The sequence below is a fragment of the Bos grunniens genome, chromosome 3 (assembly GCF_055505025.1).
Source record: "Bos grunniens cultivar Pamir isolate PY7600 chromosome 3, Bosgru_T2T1.0, whole genome shotgun sequence".
In the NCBI taxonomy this organism is placed as follows: domain Eukaryota; kingdom Metazoa; phylum Chordata; class Mammalia; order Artiodactyla; family Bovidae; genus Bos; species Bos grunniens.
The window spans coordinates 98,074,172-98,093,728 of NC_141167.1; the positions used below are offsets into that span (position 1 = coordinate 98,074,172).

Below are 19,557 nucleotides of genomic sequence, written 5' to 3' on the forward strand. Positions count from 1 at the left end.
ACTCACTCAGGACAGTTCCCTCATCTGTCTTGTCTACAGTAATAAGTGCAGATGGCACACGACTGAACCGACTCACAAAACAAGATGTGTACAAAAAATGACTAACCCCTCAAAAAAAAAAGAAAAAGAAAATGACACCTAAGCTTTTTTTGAAGGCACTTTAGCTTTCATAAGTCAAAAACATTTAGCAAAAATCCACTGCATTTTGTTAACACTGTCTACTTGATAAGACAGGCTACACCAGGCCAATACATCTAAAACAGTGATTAACATATACACGCTACTATAGATAAAACCGATAACTACTAAGAACCTACTGTATGGCACAAGGAACTTAACTCATAGTCTGCGATGACCTACATGGGGAAATAATCTAAAATAGAGTGGATTGATAAATGTGTATAACTGACTCACTTTGCTGTACAGCAGAAAGTAACACAACATTGTAAACCAACTATACTGTAATAAAAATTAAAAGGAAAAACTTTTGGGACAGGGGGACACATGTACACCCGTGGCTAATTCATGTTAATGAATGGCAAAAACCACCACAATATTGTAAAGTAATTAGCCTCCAATTAAAATAAATTAATTTTTAAAAATGTTGATTTGCAGTTTATATTAATTTTAATCAGTGACATCTGTTTTCAATAATGTCCAGCCTTTCTGTAACCTTATTGGCATTGTTTTAAAACACAGCTTATGTTAGGGTTACCTGCACAGCTGTGTTAGTAGAAACTAACACAACATTACAAAGCAATTATATTCCAATAAAAATTTAAAACAATCATACAAAAAAACCCTCAGCTTAATATTCCCACCATAACTATGATTGAGAGTCAAAGGATTTTTTAATTCACAGGTGTGGAAAATGTAGGAACACCACTTCTGGCTACGGGACCCCAATTCAAGGTGGCCTCCACTCCTTTCGCCTATTTCCCTCTTTCTTCGTAGGGCTCCTCAGCATTTCCAGATAAAGAAGCCTCAGAGGTAATGAAAGGAACAGGAGGCAGTTGTCTGCTAGTTCTCAAGCAGATCATGACCAGCATGAGACGACAGATTGTTCATACTCTTTCTGTCCAGGGTTGCCTCAAACGTGTGATGTTCATATTGGATTGTTTCTCTTTTGATGCTGTACCTAGGTGTTTTCCATATTTCAAAATCCACCTCCCCCCCTTTTTTAAAATAAAATTCCAAAGTTCTTAAAGGTAATATATCTTTAAAATTGGAAGGGGGGGATGTCTGGATATAATAAGCCCAGAATGTAGCAGAGTTCAACTTTCCAGATTGCTAGTAAGTAGACTAATGCAGACTCTCATCTGACTTCCAAAGAATACTTCTACAGCAAAAAATGTGAACTGACCCCAGGAGTGCAAGACAGATTTCCGGGTAACTGATGGTACTGCCAAATTTAGATATAAACAGCTATTTTAGCCCCCCAAAGTCACCAAGTTGCCCTTCTCCAGTAATAATTAGTAACTGTCTATGATAAAACCCCTATTCTGAGGCAGGACTCACTCATCTTTGTAATCTGTGATGAACACAGCCAAGTCTTAGCGTGCAGGCCCTGCTTGTGACCTCTGAAGTTTTCCTGTTCATACCCTCATCAGTTGATTTTTGGTTAAACAGCCCAATTTGGATCTATTCCCTTTAAGTGTCCAAGAAGACCCTAAACTTCTTTGGATCCCAGAAGGTAGAAAGGTCACTATGGCAGCGACAACCCAATCACTCAAGTCGCTACATGCCACAGGAGGCAGGGTGACAAAACCAGAGTTAGATGTAAGGTTCCTGAACGTAAGATGTTATTTTGCTCAGATGAAATGAGTTCCAGAGATGGATGGTGGTGATGGTAGCATAACAATGTGAATATCCTCAATACCATTGAACTGTATACTTAAAAAAGGTAAAGATGGTAAACTTTATCTGTATTTTACCTCAATTTAAAACGTTACTTTGCTCAACTACTCCCAACATTCTATTTCTTTTTTTTCATATTTCTGCTACAATATGATGTAATTAATATATAACAAAAGAGATAGCATCTCTCTCAGGAAACACAAACATCTGTGGAGCGCAGGCCTAGGAAAAAGTTGGGCTCTTGAATTAAGCTGGTCTAGATTTTCACCCTTGCAGCTCTGAGGGCAGCCTGGATTGCATACAGCTCACCAACGACTACCTGTGGCCCTCCCTGGTGGCTCAGATGGTAAAGTCTGCCTGCAATGCAAGAGACCCGGGTTTGATCCCTGGGTCAGGAAGATCCCCCGGAGAAGGAAATGGCAACCCACTCCAGTATTCTTGCCTGGAGAATCCCATAGACAGAGGAGCCAGGCGGGCTATAGTCCATGGGCCAGAAGAGCGTCCCTTGGGGCTGGGATGTGTCATGCAGGGCCTAGTTTCCTCAGTGGAACCCCCACCCCACCTCGAGGCAGAGTGGCTGGAGCAGCTGGAAAGGTGCTCAGCTCACCAGTGAAGGTGCTGCGGCAGACGCACAGGTAGTCGTTGGTGAGCTGTATGCAGTCCAGGCTGCCCTCAGAGCTGCAGGGGTTGGACAGGCACTCGTTGATGTCCCCCTCACAGCGTTCTCCAGCAAAGCCTGGCAAGCAGCGACAACTGTAGCCCCCAATCCTGTCTACACACTGGCCACCATTAAGGCAGTGGGGACCCCTGGCACAGTCGTCAATGTTCTCTTCACAAAGCAGGCCTGGAGGAGAGAGAGGAGGGAGAGAAAATTATGACAGTTCTTGGAACACTGCCTTCCAGGAAGGGAAAACCAGCCCTGGTGGCATTTCCACAATTAGTCAGGCTGGAACCATTCCGGTCAGGCAGGGCCTAACACACGCTTGACCCAGGATTGTGCCCATTCTCTTGGACACCAGTAAGCAAAGGATGTACTCAGGGCTTCTCATGTTCTCCCCACACAACCCAGTGATGAAGCAATCCCTTAGGGCATAGCTAGTATTATTTTTCCACTTGAAAGGTAAGGAAATTGGAACTCAAGAGAGATTTGGTAACTTTTCATTAATTTATTCATTTTGATTTAAAATATAAAAACAGTTAAAAAGAATATAACCATAAATAAATAGACTACAAGTAATCACTGGTAAGAATTGGAAGTAAATTTTGAATCACACAAATGACTTTTTCTGTAAAATAATGTAAGTGCACAAATATCTTTTATCAAAAAAATAGAAGGGAAATATCCTATTGAGAGCTCAAAGGTTATGCCATTTAAAACAGAACTCATTTAATGTGCTATATATGTAAAAGAGCCATCAAGTATGAACATCTGTACATATTTTTGAGGAAGAAATAAAAGAAATCAATGACTATTCTATAAGTGATTTCATGATTAATTCAAAAAATTACAGAAGAAAGAAAAACAGTACTGTATTCTTACCACTTGTAATAGCAAGACTATTTGAAAGAAAAGAAAAATGTTTAAAAAAAAAAGGCCTCAGTTTCAATAGCAATAGCAAAAGATAAAATATCTAAGAATAATCTTAAGAAATGTACTACACCTACATGAAGAATTTAAAGTAGACCTAAAAGACACAAAAGGAAACTTGAATAAACAGAAAGACACAATGGGTTGGTTAGGAAGACTCCTCATTCTAAAGACGTCAGTCTTCTTTATACAAATTCGTAAATTTAATGTGACCTCAATAAAAATATTAACAGGATTTTTAACGGATAATATTACCTCTAGAAGTAATTAAAATTAACCTCTACTTCTCTTTCAAGTACTGAGCAGAAAAAACTCTCCTTTAATGGAACAAATCTTCAAGTATTTAAAGGCTTTCTCCTTAGTTTTGTCTTCCCTGTTAATCTCACTGCTCAATAACGAGCCTACTACTGGGGCACTTTTCCATTCTAATTTAGCCAACTCTGAACTCAAGAAGGAAACCCAAAATTCACTGACCCAAAGCTTTAAGACAGTATAAATATTTCTCTAACATTCTATTCTCTTTGATGAGAATCAATTTTCCACCATTGTGGATGGCTTTTTCTTTTGACGTGCTGCTCAGAACAGGCACCATAGAACTACATCTCTTCTAAAAAATAATACTCCAAGCTCTTTCCAGGAGACTGTTTGCAGGCAGGGGAATGCCCCTGGTGGAATGATGGCTCCACCATCCACCATCTAGGGTTGTATCTCATTAGGTCTTATTGTAATTCTTAGTTCATTCTTGGACCATCAACCTTTTCCCCTTGGGCTTACAAAAATAGGCAAATGTTTTCATTTCATTCATTTTCCCACTTTATGGAGGCAAGACTTGGAAGTTTAGAAAAATACGTGAGCTGGTAAATACAAATAATTTATTCAAGAGGCTACTGGTTGTTTTCCCTTGAAGCACCAAGAGATCTTGCTAGCCAGATTAATTTTGCTGCAACATTATGTCATTTGCACATTCTGTGTTTCATGGGTTTCAACAACAACCAGACAGAATTGAGAACAGGCGTCAGAACACCAGAGCTTGGCAAGAGAGCAATGAAATGGCTTGAATCTCTAAGATTCAGAATACTGCTGAATCTTGTTTTAAAAATCCCTTCACGAGACTAAAAATGCATTTACAACTTAGAGAATGCCCTGGATGGAAGACAGGTAAGGCTGATTTCATACCCCGAGTGCCTGGTGGGCAGGAGCACTTGAAGTGGTTCACAAGGTCGATACAGGTGCCCCCATTCTGGCATGGCTGGTTCTGGCACTCATCCACTTCATACTCGCAGTTGACACCCTGATATCCAGGGACACACTGCCAAGAGCAAAGCAAAAAGAACAAGAAATGTTGGACTATTGTTGGACGCATATCATAGGAGCAAATGAAATAGGGTAAGTTACTGTGACCCTTTTATGCCAAACCCCACCCGGCTCTTGTACGCTCTTCTGGTATCATCACACTCCCTACTCACTGTCTCATGCAGGGTCAACTCACAGCTCACTGGCATTTATCACTTCTAGCCAAAAAAGCCACTTGAAAAGGAAGGCAAGGACTGAATATTCTGAGGGATACCTCAAATGATGTCTGTGCAAAAGCCATCCGTCCCTTCTGTGTGCAGGTTTTCCCATCTTTAAAACATTCATTCCTTTGTACGTGATGGGGATCTGGTGGCTCACAGAAATGGTACATGGGGATGGTAGTAAAGGTAACGCATGTATTTACTGACCCCCATGTTCAGGAAACTACACATTTATGTGTGAGAAACTGGCTGACGCAGGGGTGGGGCACCAAGAGGCGGGCAAGCTAGCTGTGCTAGATGTCGGCGTTCTAGGACTTTCAGGGCTGATTAAGGAAGAAAACACTGACCAGGAAGTGGCTCTATTTGGGCAATGCTTTGAGTCCCTCACAGCAAAATTACTGTAATTGATTGCTGTATGCTTCCCGGTATAGCTATCGAATTTTATAAGTACGAAATGCCACCTTCTGGTTTAAAACTATGCAACATCTCCTTTCTTTTTTTTAATGCCATTTTTGGTGAACCTATAAAGCAACAGCAGCAGTTACAAAATGTTGTCTGAGTACTTTTGAGAGCTCAAAACAAAGATCTGTGTATAGGCTGAACAAAAAGATGTTCAATTAATAGTAAAAACTGCATATGAATAACTTTAACATCTTTCATTGGACTTTTCATGCAAACCTTAATAGAGATGTGACTCAGAGAGAGATAAAAAAGGATAAGAAGAGGAGGGCAGATGAACTCAGAGGGAAGAGGGTAACAGAGGGGGCCTACATGTTGGGTGATAAGACTCAGCAGCCAGGCCAGAGTCTCTGGGTCACAGAGCTCTGAAGGGCAGCACTGGCTTGGTATCTCCACGTCCTGGGCTCATCTGACCTATGGCTAGCAGTGCAGGTGCAGTTTTGCAGAACATATAAAGCAGGTGGGCCCTAAGTGAATAAATTCTACTTCTTAGGGCTATGTTTAAAACAATGGTACCGGTGGCTTTCGAACTAAAAATAAGAAACAGGGACCAATACACTGAAGCCATCTTTGGCTCATGTATGAGAAGAAGAGTTTTTCTCGCTGTTGCTTGGTAGCCTAAACTGGTATCAAATTCATGTCTCTGGTATTTTGTCAACATCTTGATCTATTCATTATCAGCCCAGACATTAAGAAGACAATGATGTTGTTGCTATTGTTGTTCAGTTGCTAAGTCGTGTCTGACTCTGTGACCCCGTGGACTGCAGCATGCAGAAGACAATGATATGTCCCTTAAAAGATACATACACCCTCAAATATATATGTGTAACAGTATGATGCTACACAGAACAGGCTGGGAAACATTTTTTTGAGAGAATTATTAGTCGATTGACCAATGACTGTTTACAAAGATGACATGGGTCAAAGGGCCACTCCTCAAAGTGGCTTCTCCTATCTCAACTGCTTATTCAGGGAAGTACCAGGGGCCACTGGGCTGGGTAGGCTGGGAAATGCACCCTGGCAGAGTATGTTAGCTCTGGATTCTGGAAGCAATCCTGTGGAAGTAAGACAGTTCCAGACTTCTGTGAAAATAGATTACCAGAGCTCTTGTAACTTAATGCACAGGGGACTGAAAGAAACAGTGACTAGAAAACAATGTAATCATGACTGGTAAGAAGAAAAGAAATCTATAAACTGTGAAAACCAGACACATGCAGCTAAACTCAATATGCCCATGTTTGTAAGAGGCGGGCCATCTTCTGGAAGGTCTCTGACTTTGCCTGCTCCGCTCACTCACCTCACATCTGTATCCACCAATGAAGTCCCGGCAGGTGGCGCCGTGCTGGCAGGGATTGGACGAGCACTCATCAAGCTGGTCCTCACAGTAGCTCCCGGTGTAGCCCAGGGGGCACTGGCAGTGATGCGAGTTGCCCGCACTGATACAGACGCCTGAGTGCTGGCACAAGCGGTCAACGGGCACCCCTGGGAAACCCAGTGGACGAAGGAACATCACGGAACAGCACACAACACGTCAGGGTCAGGTGAACTAATCTAAGTTGGTTGACACATCATATTTTATTCTTGTCTAGTTCACAACCCTCAGGATCTGTTTTATGTTAAAAATAAATAAGTGCTGCATGTATGTGGAATTTATAAAGATGGTACTGATGAGCCTATCTGCAGGGCAGCAGTGGAGATGCAGACATAGAGAACAGGCTTATGGACCCAGAGCCAGGGGCACTGGGGAAGGAGAGGGTGGGACAAATGGAGAGAGAGCGTGGAAACACAAACACTACTATGTGTAAACCAGGTAGCCAGTGGGAATTTGCTGTATGACTCGGGAACTCAAAACGGGGCTTTGTGGCAACCTAGAATTGTGGGATGAGGTGGGACGTGGCAGAGAGGTTCAAGAGGGAGGGGGCATATGTATACTTATGGCTGACTCATGTTGCTGTGTGGCAGAAACCAATACAGTACTGTAAAGCAATTATCCTTCAATTAAAAATGAATACGTTAAAAAAATAAGCAAGTGCTGAAAGTGGAACATGCCTTCCTTCCACGTCAAGTACATTCCTTTTTGGAATCTCTAACTTGCTCTCCTGCCCTTCGCCTTCCATTTCAGACCCTTTCTCCAGAGTCTTGCCCATTCATTCCCGTCTGCCCTTCCCTCTCCTCCCACAATAACAACTCTTGCCCTACAGTGCTGCTCGTTAGTCAGCACTTCATGGACTGACCCTTGAGTCTTGGGGGGCAGAGCTCACCTCTGTGGGAGGCCGCCACCTCACAGGAGACACTGGGAACATCGCAGTAAGCACCAGCCCATCCAGACGGACACAGGCACCGCGACTCTGCTTTATCCTGAATGCAAGTACCTTTGTTTTTACATGGAGACCGACTACAGAGGTTCACCAGGGTCTGAAACAGAGGCAGACACATATATCAGCATTCAGACACCAGGAATGAAAAAAAGTTACACTGCACTTGAAGAACTCAAAGGAAAGCACACTAATTAATAAAAAAAAAAAGGAGCCCTCACCCAAGCCTTAAACTTAGATTCACTGTCCCCAGATAAGCTAATCATTTTATACAGTCTAATTCTTTTAGCTCTGCTCTTCAAAAATTCTTACCAGATAAGTTTAAGAATTTGAGGCATTTAATTGGTTAAGTTATTCCCTACATCACGCTTATGTCTAGAAACATGGCTACCCGGTAGGGCTAGAAAGAGAGTTAAAGCTGTCAGATAGGTCCACAGCTTCTGTGTGCTACTCCTGAGTGAGAAATCACATGGGCTTGATCAAATCTGTCTGTGGTGAATATAAGTTCAGGATTTAAAGGCTTAAAGCCTGTTAATAAACCTAAAACTGTCCAAAAGCTTACTTTTTTACTGTTAGTAAAAAATAAAAACTTTTTTATTGAAGTACAGTTGATTTATAATGCTGTGCTAATCTCTATTGCACAGCAAAGTTACTCAGTTCTACACATACAGACACTCTTTTTTTAATAATCTTTTCTATTATGGCTTATCACAGGATGCTGACTACAGTCGCCCGTGCTACACAGTAGGACCCTGCTGCTCACCCACCCCTGCATGTTGACAGCACCACTAGCAGCACTATTCACAACAGCCGAGACACAGAGACAACCTAAATGCCCACAGACAGATGAATAAAGAAAATGCGGCACACACATAAAATGGACTCCTACTAGAATGAAACCAGGCCATCTGCAGCAACATGGGTTGAACCCGAAATTATCATAGTAAGTCAAGTCAAGTCAGAGAGGGAAAAACCATGCTATCACATGTGTGGAACCCAAAATACGGCACAAATGAACCTATCCACAAAACAAAGAACTTATTTTGATGGGAGAAACTCAGGCGTCTGAAAAGCAAGAGGCAAAGGGTGCAAGTGGACTAGCACCTTCTCCAAAACTCACATGTGGTGGCCTGGCTCCTGGGGAGAGGAAGGCTGTACTCACAACACTGACCATTTGTGAAAGAGGGGGAAGGGCAGAGGGCCACCACGCTGTGAGAACAGCAGAAGCCCCATGAAGAATAGCCTCCTGATCCAGAGAATCAGCAGTAAGCTGTTTAATATGCAGAGGTGCTTATCTGCATGTCCAATACAGCCAAAGCTTCACTGAAGTGTACTCTGAAAGGCTAGTTACATTTGGGCATTTATTTCTAAATTCTTTGGACTGCTGGTATGATATTCTATCATTCCATCATTGTTTGAGAGGTAAAACTGCATAAAATTAAACACAATGCTGTTTGGGGTGCAACCTTAGAAAAGTTACTTTGACCCTCTCAGGCTCAATTTATTCTTTCATGAAAGGCTAGACTAGCAGGCTCTGAGGGGTCCTTCTATCCTAAGAGTCTATGAAAATGAATATTAAATATTTGAATTTGAAAGACATGTGAATAGTTTGGTTTTGAGACTGCATAATTATCATTATCCCCTTAGATGTTGTATCTGAATTTTAAAAACTTTATTTTGATTGTTCTTTATTTCCCTTTCTGTATTTCCTAAATGATATCAATGTGCTTATTTCCCATATGCACTTTCTGCAGCTCTAGGTTAGCCTGCTGTAACAATTTAATGTGTGTTAACCCATATAATCTTGCCAGTATCACCATTTTGGAATCTACCAGGTTAAGAAGTTGGTAGTTCTTAGAAGTTATCTAAGAACTTAGATTAACTTAGTTATCTTAGAAGTATAATTAAGAAGCTGTCCAGATTTATTTTGGATACATTCCTAAGACCCCGAATTTTCTCTTTTAGGTGGGGCTTATTTTGCCTAGGAAAGGAACAGATGTAACATTCAACAATTCTGCGGGAGCTGAATGAATGGGATGAAATCTAATTACCTGACAGTTTTTTCCAGTGTAGCCCAATGGGCAGATACAGCGGTAGGTACCCAGGCCATCAACACATACTCCTTCATTCAGGCATGGATGAGAGTTGCATTCATTGATCTCATGGAGGCAGAAGGAACCAGTGAAGCCCACAGGGCACAAGCAAGAGAAGGAGTTAATCCCATCGATACACGTGCCACCATTGAAACAGGAGCTGAGGAGCACACAGAAAGAACAACATCAGCTAGATAATCTGGATCCTCTGACCTGCTGTTTTAAAAGTGAGGTTCCTCACATCTAAGATATTACAGAAGGAAATACTCCTGAGCACCCCAAACTCCTATATCCAGTAAACTTTACTTTTTTCCAAACTAAAATGGGCACCAATCAGCATGAGTCTCAGCTTCCTTTCCACAATCAAAAAGATCTGAGGAATATTTAAAAGTCTGAGCTTATTAGAGACTCCAAGAGAAAGTGAAGGCTTCCAGGTTTTATCCAGCCCTTCTGTAGCTCTCCATGTATTACATTTCATTTTATCTCTAAGTCAATTTAATTTATAAGGAACGTATCAAATAAATAGCTCTTGATTCTATATTTCTTTATGGAAGAGAAACAGAACAAATTTGTTGATAATAAAAAAAGAATCAAACCTCCCAGAAATTACTTAAAGAGGGATGACAAATCTGTAAAGAAACAGAATTTTTTTGTCAACTGAAATTAACAAGAGACCAAAAGGAGATGATATAGAATTATAGCTCTTTCTGTTTCCTATGTAAGAAATAAATGATGATTCATCTCACTTTAAAAAAGCAGAGACATTACTTTGCCAACAAAGGTCTGTCTAGTTAAGGCTATGGTTTTTCCAGCGGTCATGTATGGATGTGAGAGTTGGACTATAAAGAAAGCTGAGCACTGAAGAATTGGTGCTTTTGAACTGTCATGTTGGAGAAGACTCTTGAGAGTCCCTTGAACTGCAAGGAGATCCAACCAGTCTATCCTTGGAGATCAGTCCTGGGTGCTCACTGGTAGGACTGTCGTTGAAGCTGAAACTCCAATACTTTGGCCACCTGATGTGAAGAGATGACTCATTTGAAAAGACCCTGATGCTGGGAAAGATTGAGGGCAGGAGGAGAAGGGGACGACAGAGGATGAGATGGTTGGATGGCATCACTGACTCAATGGACATGGGTTTGGGTGGACTCTGGGTGTTGGTGATGGACAGGGAGGCCTGACATGCTGCAGTTCATGGGGTCGCAAAGAGTCGGACACGACTGAGCGACTGAACTGAACATCTCACTGTTTTTCAACCTCTGCCTTAAACTTGTAACTAGGTGTCCACAAGGAATTAGAAACTATAAAATATGAGATGATTGTGTGGTGGGATCCTAGGCGATGCCTCATGCGGCCCCTCAATCCCAGTATAGTACTCTGTAGGTTCCTCCCCTCTCTCCCTTTTCCCATAAGACACTGTTGCCTGAGGACATGGGCTGCTCACCTCTCAGTGCACTCGTCAATGTTGTTCTCACAGTGGACTCCATCAAATCCCGCCGGGCACTTGCAGGTGTAACTGTTGACATAGTCAGAGCAGGTCCCTCCGTTCTTACAGGGCTCACTCAGACACTCATTCATGTCTGTCTGACATTTATCCCCAGTGAAGCCCGGAAGGCACAGGCAGGAGAAAGTATTCACTCCATCTACACAGGAACCTCCATTCTGGCAAGGATCTAAGCCATTGTACACAAGAATTAGAACTCTGAACAGCAGCATCCATTTAACCTTAGACTCATAAAGGTGAGTACCCTGAACTGAGCCACACTAACAACAGTAACAATTCTGACTTTTCTTTACATCTATTTTTCCCTGACTCCTCCAATTACATAAATTAATATAGTAACACTTGTCTGAGATTCTTAGTAAGAATCTGTTTAATAGCTGGAAAGAACTTTACATGTATCACTGTCTTGCAAAATTAATACTCATAAAACTAGGGATGGGATAGATATTAATTAGTCCCCTTGTGCTGATCAACCTTTTCTTTTCCCTCCCTCTCTTCCTTTCTTCCTTTTCTTGTTTTTGTTTGTTGTTTTTTTAGATTTACATACAACTAGGAAATGAGCATTTTAAAATTTTAAACATCATGTAGTTTGATCTTAGAGAACACTTTACAGTCATAGCAGTTAGTCAAGAAATTTTGAGCTATTATCATAGCACAGTCCTCTGCAACACAGAAGGCACTCGAATCGGAACAAGAAAGGTAAGATGTGGCTCCTGGTCTTAAGGAACTTGAAATATAATTACAAGACAGGTCATAAACATAAAGAGAAAACTAAACACCAGGTGGATAATGCAGCCCTTATTTTATAAGAGAGATATTTATACCTTAGTCATCTATTAGACTAATTTCATTCTAAGGTTCATTGGAGTCTCTACTGGAACAACTCTAGAAGTCATATTATCCCTTCTTATACATAACACTACACAGCTACTGTAATTTCCACAGTACCTTTCAAGCAACTCACAGTAATTCACTGAATAATTTAAAACTAGTTGCAAATATTGTTAGTCCTACTTCAAATAGGAAAAAATGTTTAAATAGTAGAAATTTTATATACTAATTCATGTGGGAAAGGAATCCAAATAGTTTGATCCCACTTCCTTAAATTTCTCCATCAGTTGTACCTTGGATATGTTTTTTTTCACCATTAGTCATATAATGTTGAAATTATTTGTCTATCTGTCTTTATTTCTTAAGAGACTATGAGTTTCATAAATGTAAGGTTTTATTTACATTGGCACTGTCAGCCCCTAGTATAGTGCCATCCATATGATAATCTGAAATGATACATGCTGTGAATAAGATGCCATTACTCTGGATGCACTATGATAAGCTTGTTTGAAGTTTAATGATTTAATCACCACACAAGTAACTGAATACAAGTGGCCCCCCATATTCATGTGTTCCACAATCATGGATTCAACCAACCAAGGACAGAAAAAAAATTTTTTTTTAATCCCAGAAAGTTCCAAAAGCTAAACTTGAATTTGCCATGTACCAGCAAATATTTACATAGCACTTACACTGCATTAGGTATTACAAGTAATTAAGAAATGATTTAAAGTATACAAGAGGATGTGCATAGGTTATATGCAAATACTACACTGTTTTATATAAGGGACTTGAGCATCTGCAGATTTTAGTATCCACAGGGGGTCCTAGAACCAATACCCTCAGATACTGAGAGATGACTGTACTGATAAGTGCATCACATTCGTATGTTGAAACTACTGAAGTTGGGTAAGGAACCACTAGAAAGAAGTAGGCAGAACAATCCCTAAAGTTTACACAAGGCTGAGCACAGTTCACATTCATATCAGTCAGAATGAAAAGATTCCCTTAAGATGTACAATGCCAAGTAGAGCTCTCAGAGAAAAATAAAATTGTAAAAAAATTCACACAAATCTACAGTGACAGAGGTAGATCCCTAGTTGCCTGAGACAGGAAAGTAGAAAGGAGGGTTAAGTTACAGGAGACGAAATACATTCAGGGGGATGAATGTGATCAGTATCTTAAATACTGGTTTGAGTTGTCATATGTCAAAACTTACTGGACTGGTTCATTTAAATACTGGCAGTGTGTTGTATACTTAATTATACTTCAAGAGATCTGCTTTTTATTAGAAGCTTTCATAGCATTGTCCCCACTTTGACAATGTACAAAAATCAGTAAGGCAATGCTTAAAAGTGACTCCCGTGTATTAACTCCTAAAGCCACTAGCTTCAAAATGAAGATTTTTAAAATACGAAGACTAAAGACAGGTGATACACTATTGGATGGCCAGCCTCACCACCGAGAGGCAAGTGCCCCACCAAGTCCTCCTCTGCTCCCTTGGCTCTGCTCTCCCCCAGGGGCTCAGGAGCAGGCTGGCGCACTCACTGGCAAGGCAGTCATCAATGTCCTCCTCACAGTCCATGCCACTGAAGCCTGGAGGACATTCACACATGTAGCTGCCCTGGGTGTTATGGCAGAGACCGTGGTTCATGCAGGGCTTGGAGACACACTCATCAATGTCGATGGTACACCGCTGACCTGGAAACAAAGGGGCAATGAACGGTCCAGTCTTTGGAAATCGATTCCCACACAGAAATTTATGTGGGGGCTGAGTTTTAGCTGGGGTGGGTGGGGCTACTGCAAATATATTCTGTTTGGTCTCCTGCTTTGGAAAGTCCCTTCAGGTTTCTGTGCCCCCAACAAGCTGCCGCCCAGATGCTAAAATTCTACATAGAACATCATAGTTTCAGACTCTGGTTGGAGTCTTCTAGCCACCAGGGGGCGGCAAAGACACGTAAAATGGAAAGTCTTTCTAAAACATTCCAGTTAGCAGCTTCAGCTTTTACACAAGGCCTGTGTTCTTGATAAAAAAGGGCAAGCCTCAAAAGATAGATCCTCCATGTCATCAAATAACCAGATCACTCTGTTAAATGCTCTTAGTTTCTACATTCTGACTCTGTTACCTTGCCAGCCAGGAGCACACAGGCAGGAGTAACTCTCAAAATTTGGTGCCTCTTTGCAAACACCAGCATTCTCACAAGGGTTTGGGGAACAGGGAGCCAATACGGTCTGACAGTTCTTGCCTGTAAATCAAATGACAGAGTTTATTATAGAGAAGAAGTCCAAGGAACTGAGATTTCCCCAAATTCTATACCAAAGGATGCTTTCCAAATTCAGATCTAATGTAATGAATAAGTTTTGTGATCTGAGAGACCTACGGACCTTTGTGTCTTGGATCTGATGGGATAACTCACAGTGTGATCTCAGGCAAGTTACATTCTCTGAGCTTCCACATAAACAAGATGGGAATTAGGATGGTATGTAACTCATAGACGCTTTTTGTGGATTAAATGAAAAAATGTTTACAAAGTTCTTATTAGCATAGGGCTCAGCACATGGAGTAAGTACTCAACAACTGCTGGGCTGCTGTCATCTTCACATTATTATCACAAGTGGTTATGTGGATTTAGAAACTGACATCAATCAGGTGTGAGAGTTTTTGCATCTTCGTAGCTAAGATTCAGCTACTCAGAAGCTTAGCGACATAGATCCACCTTGCAGAGTTAACAACACAGCCTCCTATTCTTAAACCTCTGCAGGCCTGTTCTAGAAGGCAATGGGGTTGATCAGAAGGCCATCAGAGGTGGAAACCAGTGAAGTTATACCAATTGTCTAGTAACATCTCTCTTTATTTCAACATCAAAACATGACATTAATAGTTGCCCACCAACATTTCCTACCTTAGTATACTGAATATAAGATTCCAGAAAAAAATTAAAAGAATATTTTTATTAAAAGGAGATGGGTTTTTTCCAAGATGGTGGAGGAGTAGGAGGACATGGAGTTTCTCTCTCCCCACAAATGTATCAAGAATACATCTACACGTGAAGCAGTTCCCACACAGCACCTGCTGAACACTAGCAGAGGACCTTGGACACCTAAAAGGACAAGAAAGATCCCCACATCATGGGTAGGTTGAAAAAAAGAAGGCAAGGAAGCAGGATGATACCTGCACCCCTCGTGGGGAGTTGAAGGTATGGAGAGGTCCCTGCAAAATAAAAATCTAAAAGAACAACTAAATAAAGAGGATACAGTCAATCCACCTGAAAAACAATCCAGAATAATGATAGTAAAATGACCCAAGATCTCAGAAAAAGAATGGAGGCACAGATCAAGAAGATACAAAAAATGTTCAACAAAGACCTGGGAGAACTAATGAACACACAAATAGAGACAAATACAAGAACTGAGATGAAAAATACACTAGAAGGAATCACCAGCAGAATAGCTGAGGCAGAAGAAGGGATAAGTGACCTGGGAGACAGGATGGTGGAAATCTCTGTGGTGAAACAGAAGAAAGAAAAAAGAATGAAAAGAAATGAGGACAGGGACTTTCCTGGCAGCCCAGTGGTTAAGACTCCACACTTCTACTGCAGGGGGCAAAGATTCAATCTCTGCTTGGGAAACTAAGATCCCGCATGCTGCAGGGTGTGGACCAAAAAAGTCAATATGAAATACATAAATAAGTAATGTTTTGTTTTTTTTTTTTAAAGAAATGAAGACAGTCTCAGAGACCTCTGGGAAAACATTAAATGCACCAATATTTAAATTATGGGGTCTAAAAAGAAGAAAAAGAACCTGAGAAAATATTTGAAGAGATTATAGTTGAAATCTTCCCTAAAATGAGAAAGAAAGTGGTCACCCAAGTTCAGGAAGCACAGATAGTACCATAGAGGATAAACCCAGGGAGAAACATGTCAAGACACACATTAATCAAACTAACAAAAATTAAATACAAAGAAAAAGTATTTAAAGCAACAAGGGAAAAACAACAAATAACATATAAGGGAATCCCCATCCCCAAAAGCTGATTTTTGAGCAAAAATTCTGCAGGCCAGAAGGGAGTGGCATGATATATTTAAAGTGACAAAAGGGGAAAACCTACAATCAAGAATACCCAGCAAGGTTCTCATTCCAATTTGACAGAGACTCAAAAACTTTACAGACAAGCAAAAACTAAGAGAATTCAGCACCACCAAACCAGCTTTACAACAAATACTAAGGGAAATTAATTCTCTAGGCAGGAAACACAAGAGAAGAGAACAAAAGAGGAAAAGAAAAAAAAAGGGACCTAAAAAAACACCCCTCAAATTTAAAAAAATGGCAATAGGAATATACATATCAATACATATGTAAATGGATTAAATGCTTCAACCAAAAGCCACAGACTGGCTGAATGGCAGCAAAAACAAGACCCACATATATGCTGTCTACAAGAGACCCACTTCAGACCTAAGGACACACACACAGAATAAAAGTAATGGGATGAGAAAAGATAATACACGCAAATGGAAATCAAAAGAAAGCTAGGGTAGCAATCTTATATCAGACAAAACAGACTGTAAATAAAGACTGTTACCAAAGACAAGGGAGGACACTACATAATGATCAAGGGATCAATCCAAGACAATATAACAATTGCAAATATATAGGCACCCAACACAGGAGCACTTCAGTATACAAAGCAAATGCTAACAGCCACAAAAGCTGAAATCGACAGCAACACAATAATGGTGGGGACCTTTAACACCCATTATACCAATGGACAGATTATCCAGATAGAAAATTAATACGTAAATATAAGCCTTAAGTGGCACATTGGACCAGACAGACTTAATTGTTATTTATAAGACATTCCATCCAAAAGCAGCAGAACACACTTTCTTCTCAAGTGCACAGGAAACATTCTCCAGGATAGATAGCAACTTCGATCACAAATCAAACCTCAGTATATTTAAGAAAACAGAAATCATATCCAGCATCTTTTCCAAACACAACACAAAGCAACTAGAGAAAGAAGAATAGATAAACTTCCAAGTAAGTAGAAGGAAAGAAATCATAAAGATCAGACAAAAAAACAAATGAAATAGAGACAAAGAAAACAGCAAAAATCAATGAAACTAAAAGTTGGCTCTCTGCGAAGATAAACAAAATTGATAAACCTTTAGTCAGAGTCATCAAGAAAAAAGAGGACTCAAATCAATAAAACAGAAATGAAAAAAAAGAAGCTACAATGAACACCATAGAAATGCAAAGGATCATAAAAGACTACTATAAGAAACTATACACCAATAAAATGAACCACCTAAAACAAAGGCATAAATTCATAAAAAGGTACAAACTTCCAAGAATAAACCAAGGAGAAATATAAACAGACCAATCACAAGAACTGAAATTGAAACTGTGATTAAAAATCTTTCAACAAACAAAACTCCAGGACCAGATGGGCTTTATCCCAGGGATGCAAGGATTTTTCAATATCTGCATATCAATGTGATACTCCACATCAGCAAATTGAAGAAGAAAAGCCATAAGATTATCTCAATAGCTGCAGAAAAAGCTTCTGACAACAAAATTCAACATTCCTTTATGACAAAAACTCTCCAGGAAGTGGGCATAATGGGAATCCACCTCAACATAATAAAAGCCATATACACCAAACTCCTGGCAAAAATCATTCTCAATGGTGAAAAACTGAAAGCATCTCCTCTAAAATCAGGAATAAGACAAGGATGTCCTCTCGCCACTTTTATTCAACATAGTTTTGGAAGTTCTAGCCACAGCAATCAGAGAAGAAATAAAAGGAACCAAAACTGAAAAAAAAGAAGTAAAACTGTCACTGTTTGCAGGTAACATGATATGATACATAAAGAAACCCTAAAGACACTATCAGAAAACTACTATAGCTCATCAATGAATCTGGTAAAGTTACAGGATACAAAATTAATACACAGAAATATGTATTTCTAGACACTAACAAGAAAGCTCAGAAACATTATCAAGGAAACAATCCCATCTACCGTTATATTAGAAAGAATAAAGTACCTAGGAATAAACCTATCTAAGGAGGCAAAACACTTGTATGCAGAAAACTATAAATATTGATGAAAGAAATCAAAGGTGACACAAACAGATGGAGAGATATACCATGTTTTTCAATTGGGAAATTACTATTTTACCCAAGGCAATCTAACAAATTCAATGCAATCCCTATCAAATTACCCATGGCATTTTTCACAGAATTAGAACAAAAAAATTTACAATTTGCATGGAAACACAAAACACCACAAATAGCCAAAGAAATCTTGAGAATGAAAAATGGAGCTGGAGGAATCAGGTTCCCTGACTTCAGACTATACTACAAAACTACAGTTATCAAAACAGTATGGTACTGGCACAAAACCAGAAATATAGATCAATGGAACAGGACAGAAAGCCCAGAAATAAACCCACACACTACTGTCACCAAATCTATGACAAAGGAGGCAAGAATATACAATGGAGAAAAGATAGTCTTGTCAATACGTGGTGCTGAGAAAAAACTGGACAGCTGATTGATGCTTTTGAACTGTGGTGTTGGAGAAGACTCTTGAGAGTCCCTTGGACTGAAAGGAGATCCAAGCAGTCCATTTTGAAGGAGATCAGCCCTGGGATTTCTTTGGAAGGAATGATGCTGAAACTCCAGTACTTTGGCCACCTCATGCGAAGAGTTGACTCATTGGAAAAGACTCTGATGCTGGGAGGGATTGGGGGCAGGAGGAGAAGGGGATGACAGAGGATGAGATGGCTGGATGGCATCACTGACTCGATGAACATGAGTCTGTGTGAACTCTGGGAGTTGGTGATGGACAGGGAGGCCTGGCGTGCTGCGATTCATGGGGTTGCAAAGAGTTGGACACGACTGAGCGACTGAACTGAACTGATATGTAAACAAATGAAATTAGAACACTCTCAGCATTATACATAAAAATAAACTCAACATGGATTAAAGATCTAAGTGTAAGGCCGGATACTATAAAACTCTCAGAGAAAAATATAGGAAAAACACTCTCTGACATAAATCACAGCAAGATTTTTTTGATCCACCTCCTAAAGTAAGACTTCCCTGATAGCTCAGTTGGTAAAGAATCCGCCTGCAATGCAGGAGACCCTGGTTCAATTCCTGGATTAGGAAGATCCGCTGGAGAAGGAATAGGCTACCCACTCCAGTATTCTTGGGTTTCCCTTGTGGCTCAGCTGGTAAAGAATCCACCTGCAATGTGGGAGATCTGGGTTCCATCCCTGGGTTGGGAAGATCCCCTGAAGAAGGGAAAGGCTACCCACTCCAGTATTCTGGCCTGGAGAATTCCATGGACTGTATAGTCCATGGGGTGGCAAAAAATCAGACACGACCGAG

At 40.4% G+C, this 19,557-nt stretch overlaps 1 protein-coding gene across 3 annotated transcripts in view; it reads right to left on the minus strand.

The window, feature by feature from the left end:
* Positions 1 to 19,557, minus strand: part of NOTCH2 (notch receptor 2) — a 175,103-nt gene that overhangs the window by 14,995 nt on the left and 140,551 nt on the right. For all 3 annotated transcript variants that reach the window (XM_086392157.1, XM_086392158.1, XM_086392160.1), the window contains 8 exons: positions 14,285 to 14,404; positions 13,707 to 13,859; positions 11,268 to 11,496; positions 9,785 to 9,986; positions 7,680 to 7,833; positions 6,716 to 6,900; positions 4,622 to 4,754; positions 2,465 to 2,701 (listed from right to left, as the gene is read on the minus strand). In XM_086392157.1, the coding sequence (XP_086248283.1) occupies positions 2,465 to 2,701; positions 4,622 to 4,754; positions 6,716 to 6,900; positions 7,680 to 7,833; positions 9,785 to 9,986; positions 11,268 to 11,496; positions 13,707 to 13,859; positions 14,285 to 14,404 (1,413 nt within the window). The remainder of the gene's footprint in view (positions 1 to 2,464; positions 2,702 to 4,621; positions 4,755 to 6,715; positions 6,901 to 7,679; positions 7,834 to 9,784; positions 9,987 to 11,267; positions 11,497 to 13,706; positions 13,860 to 14,284; positions 14,405 to 19,557) is intronic.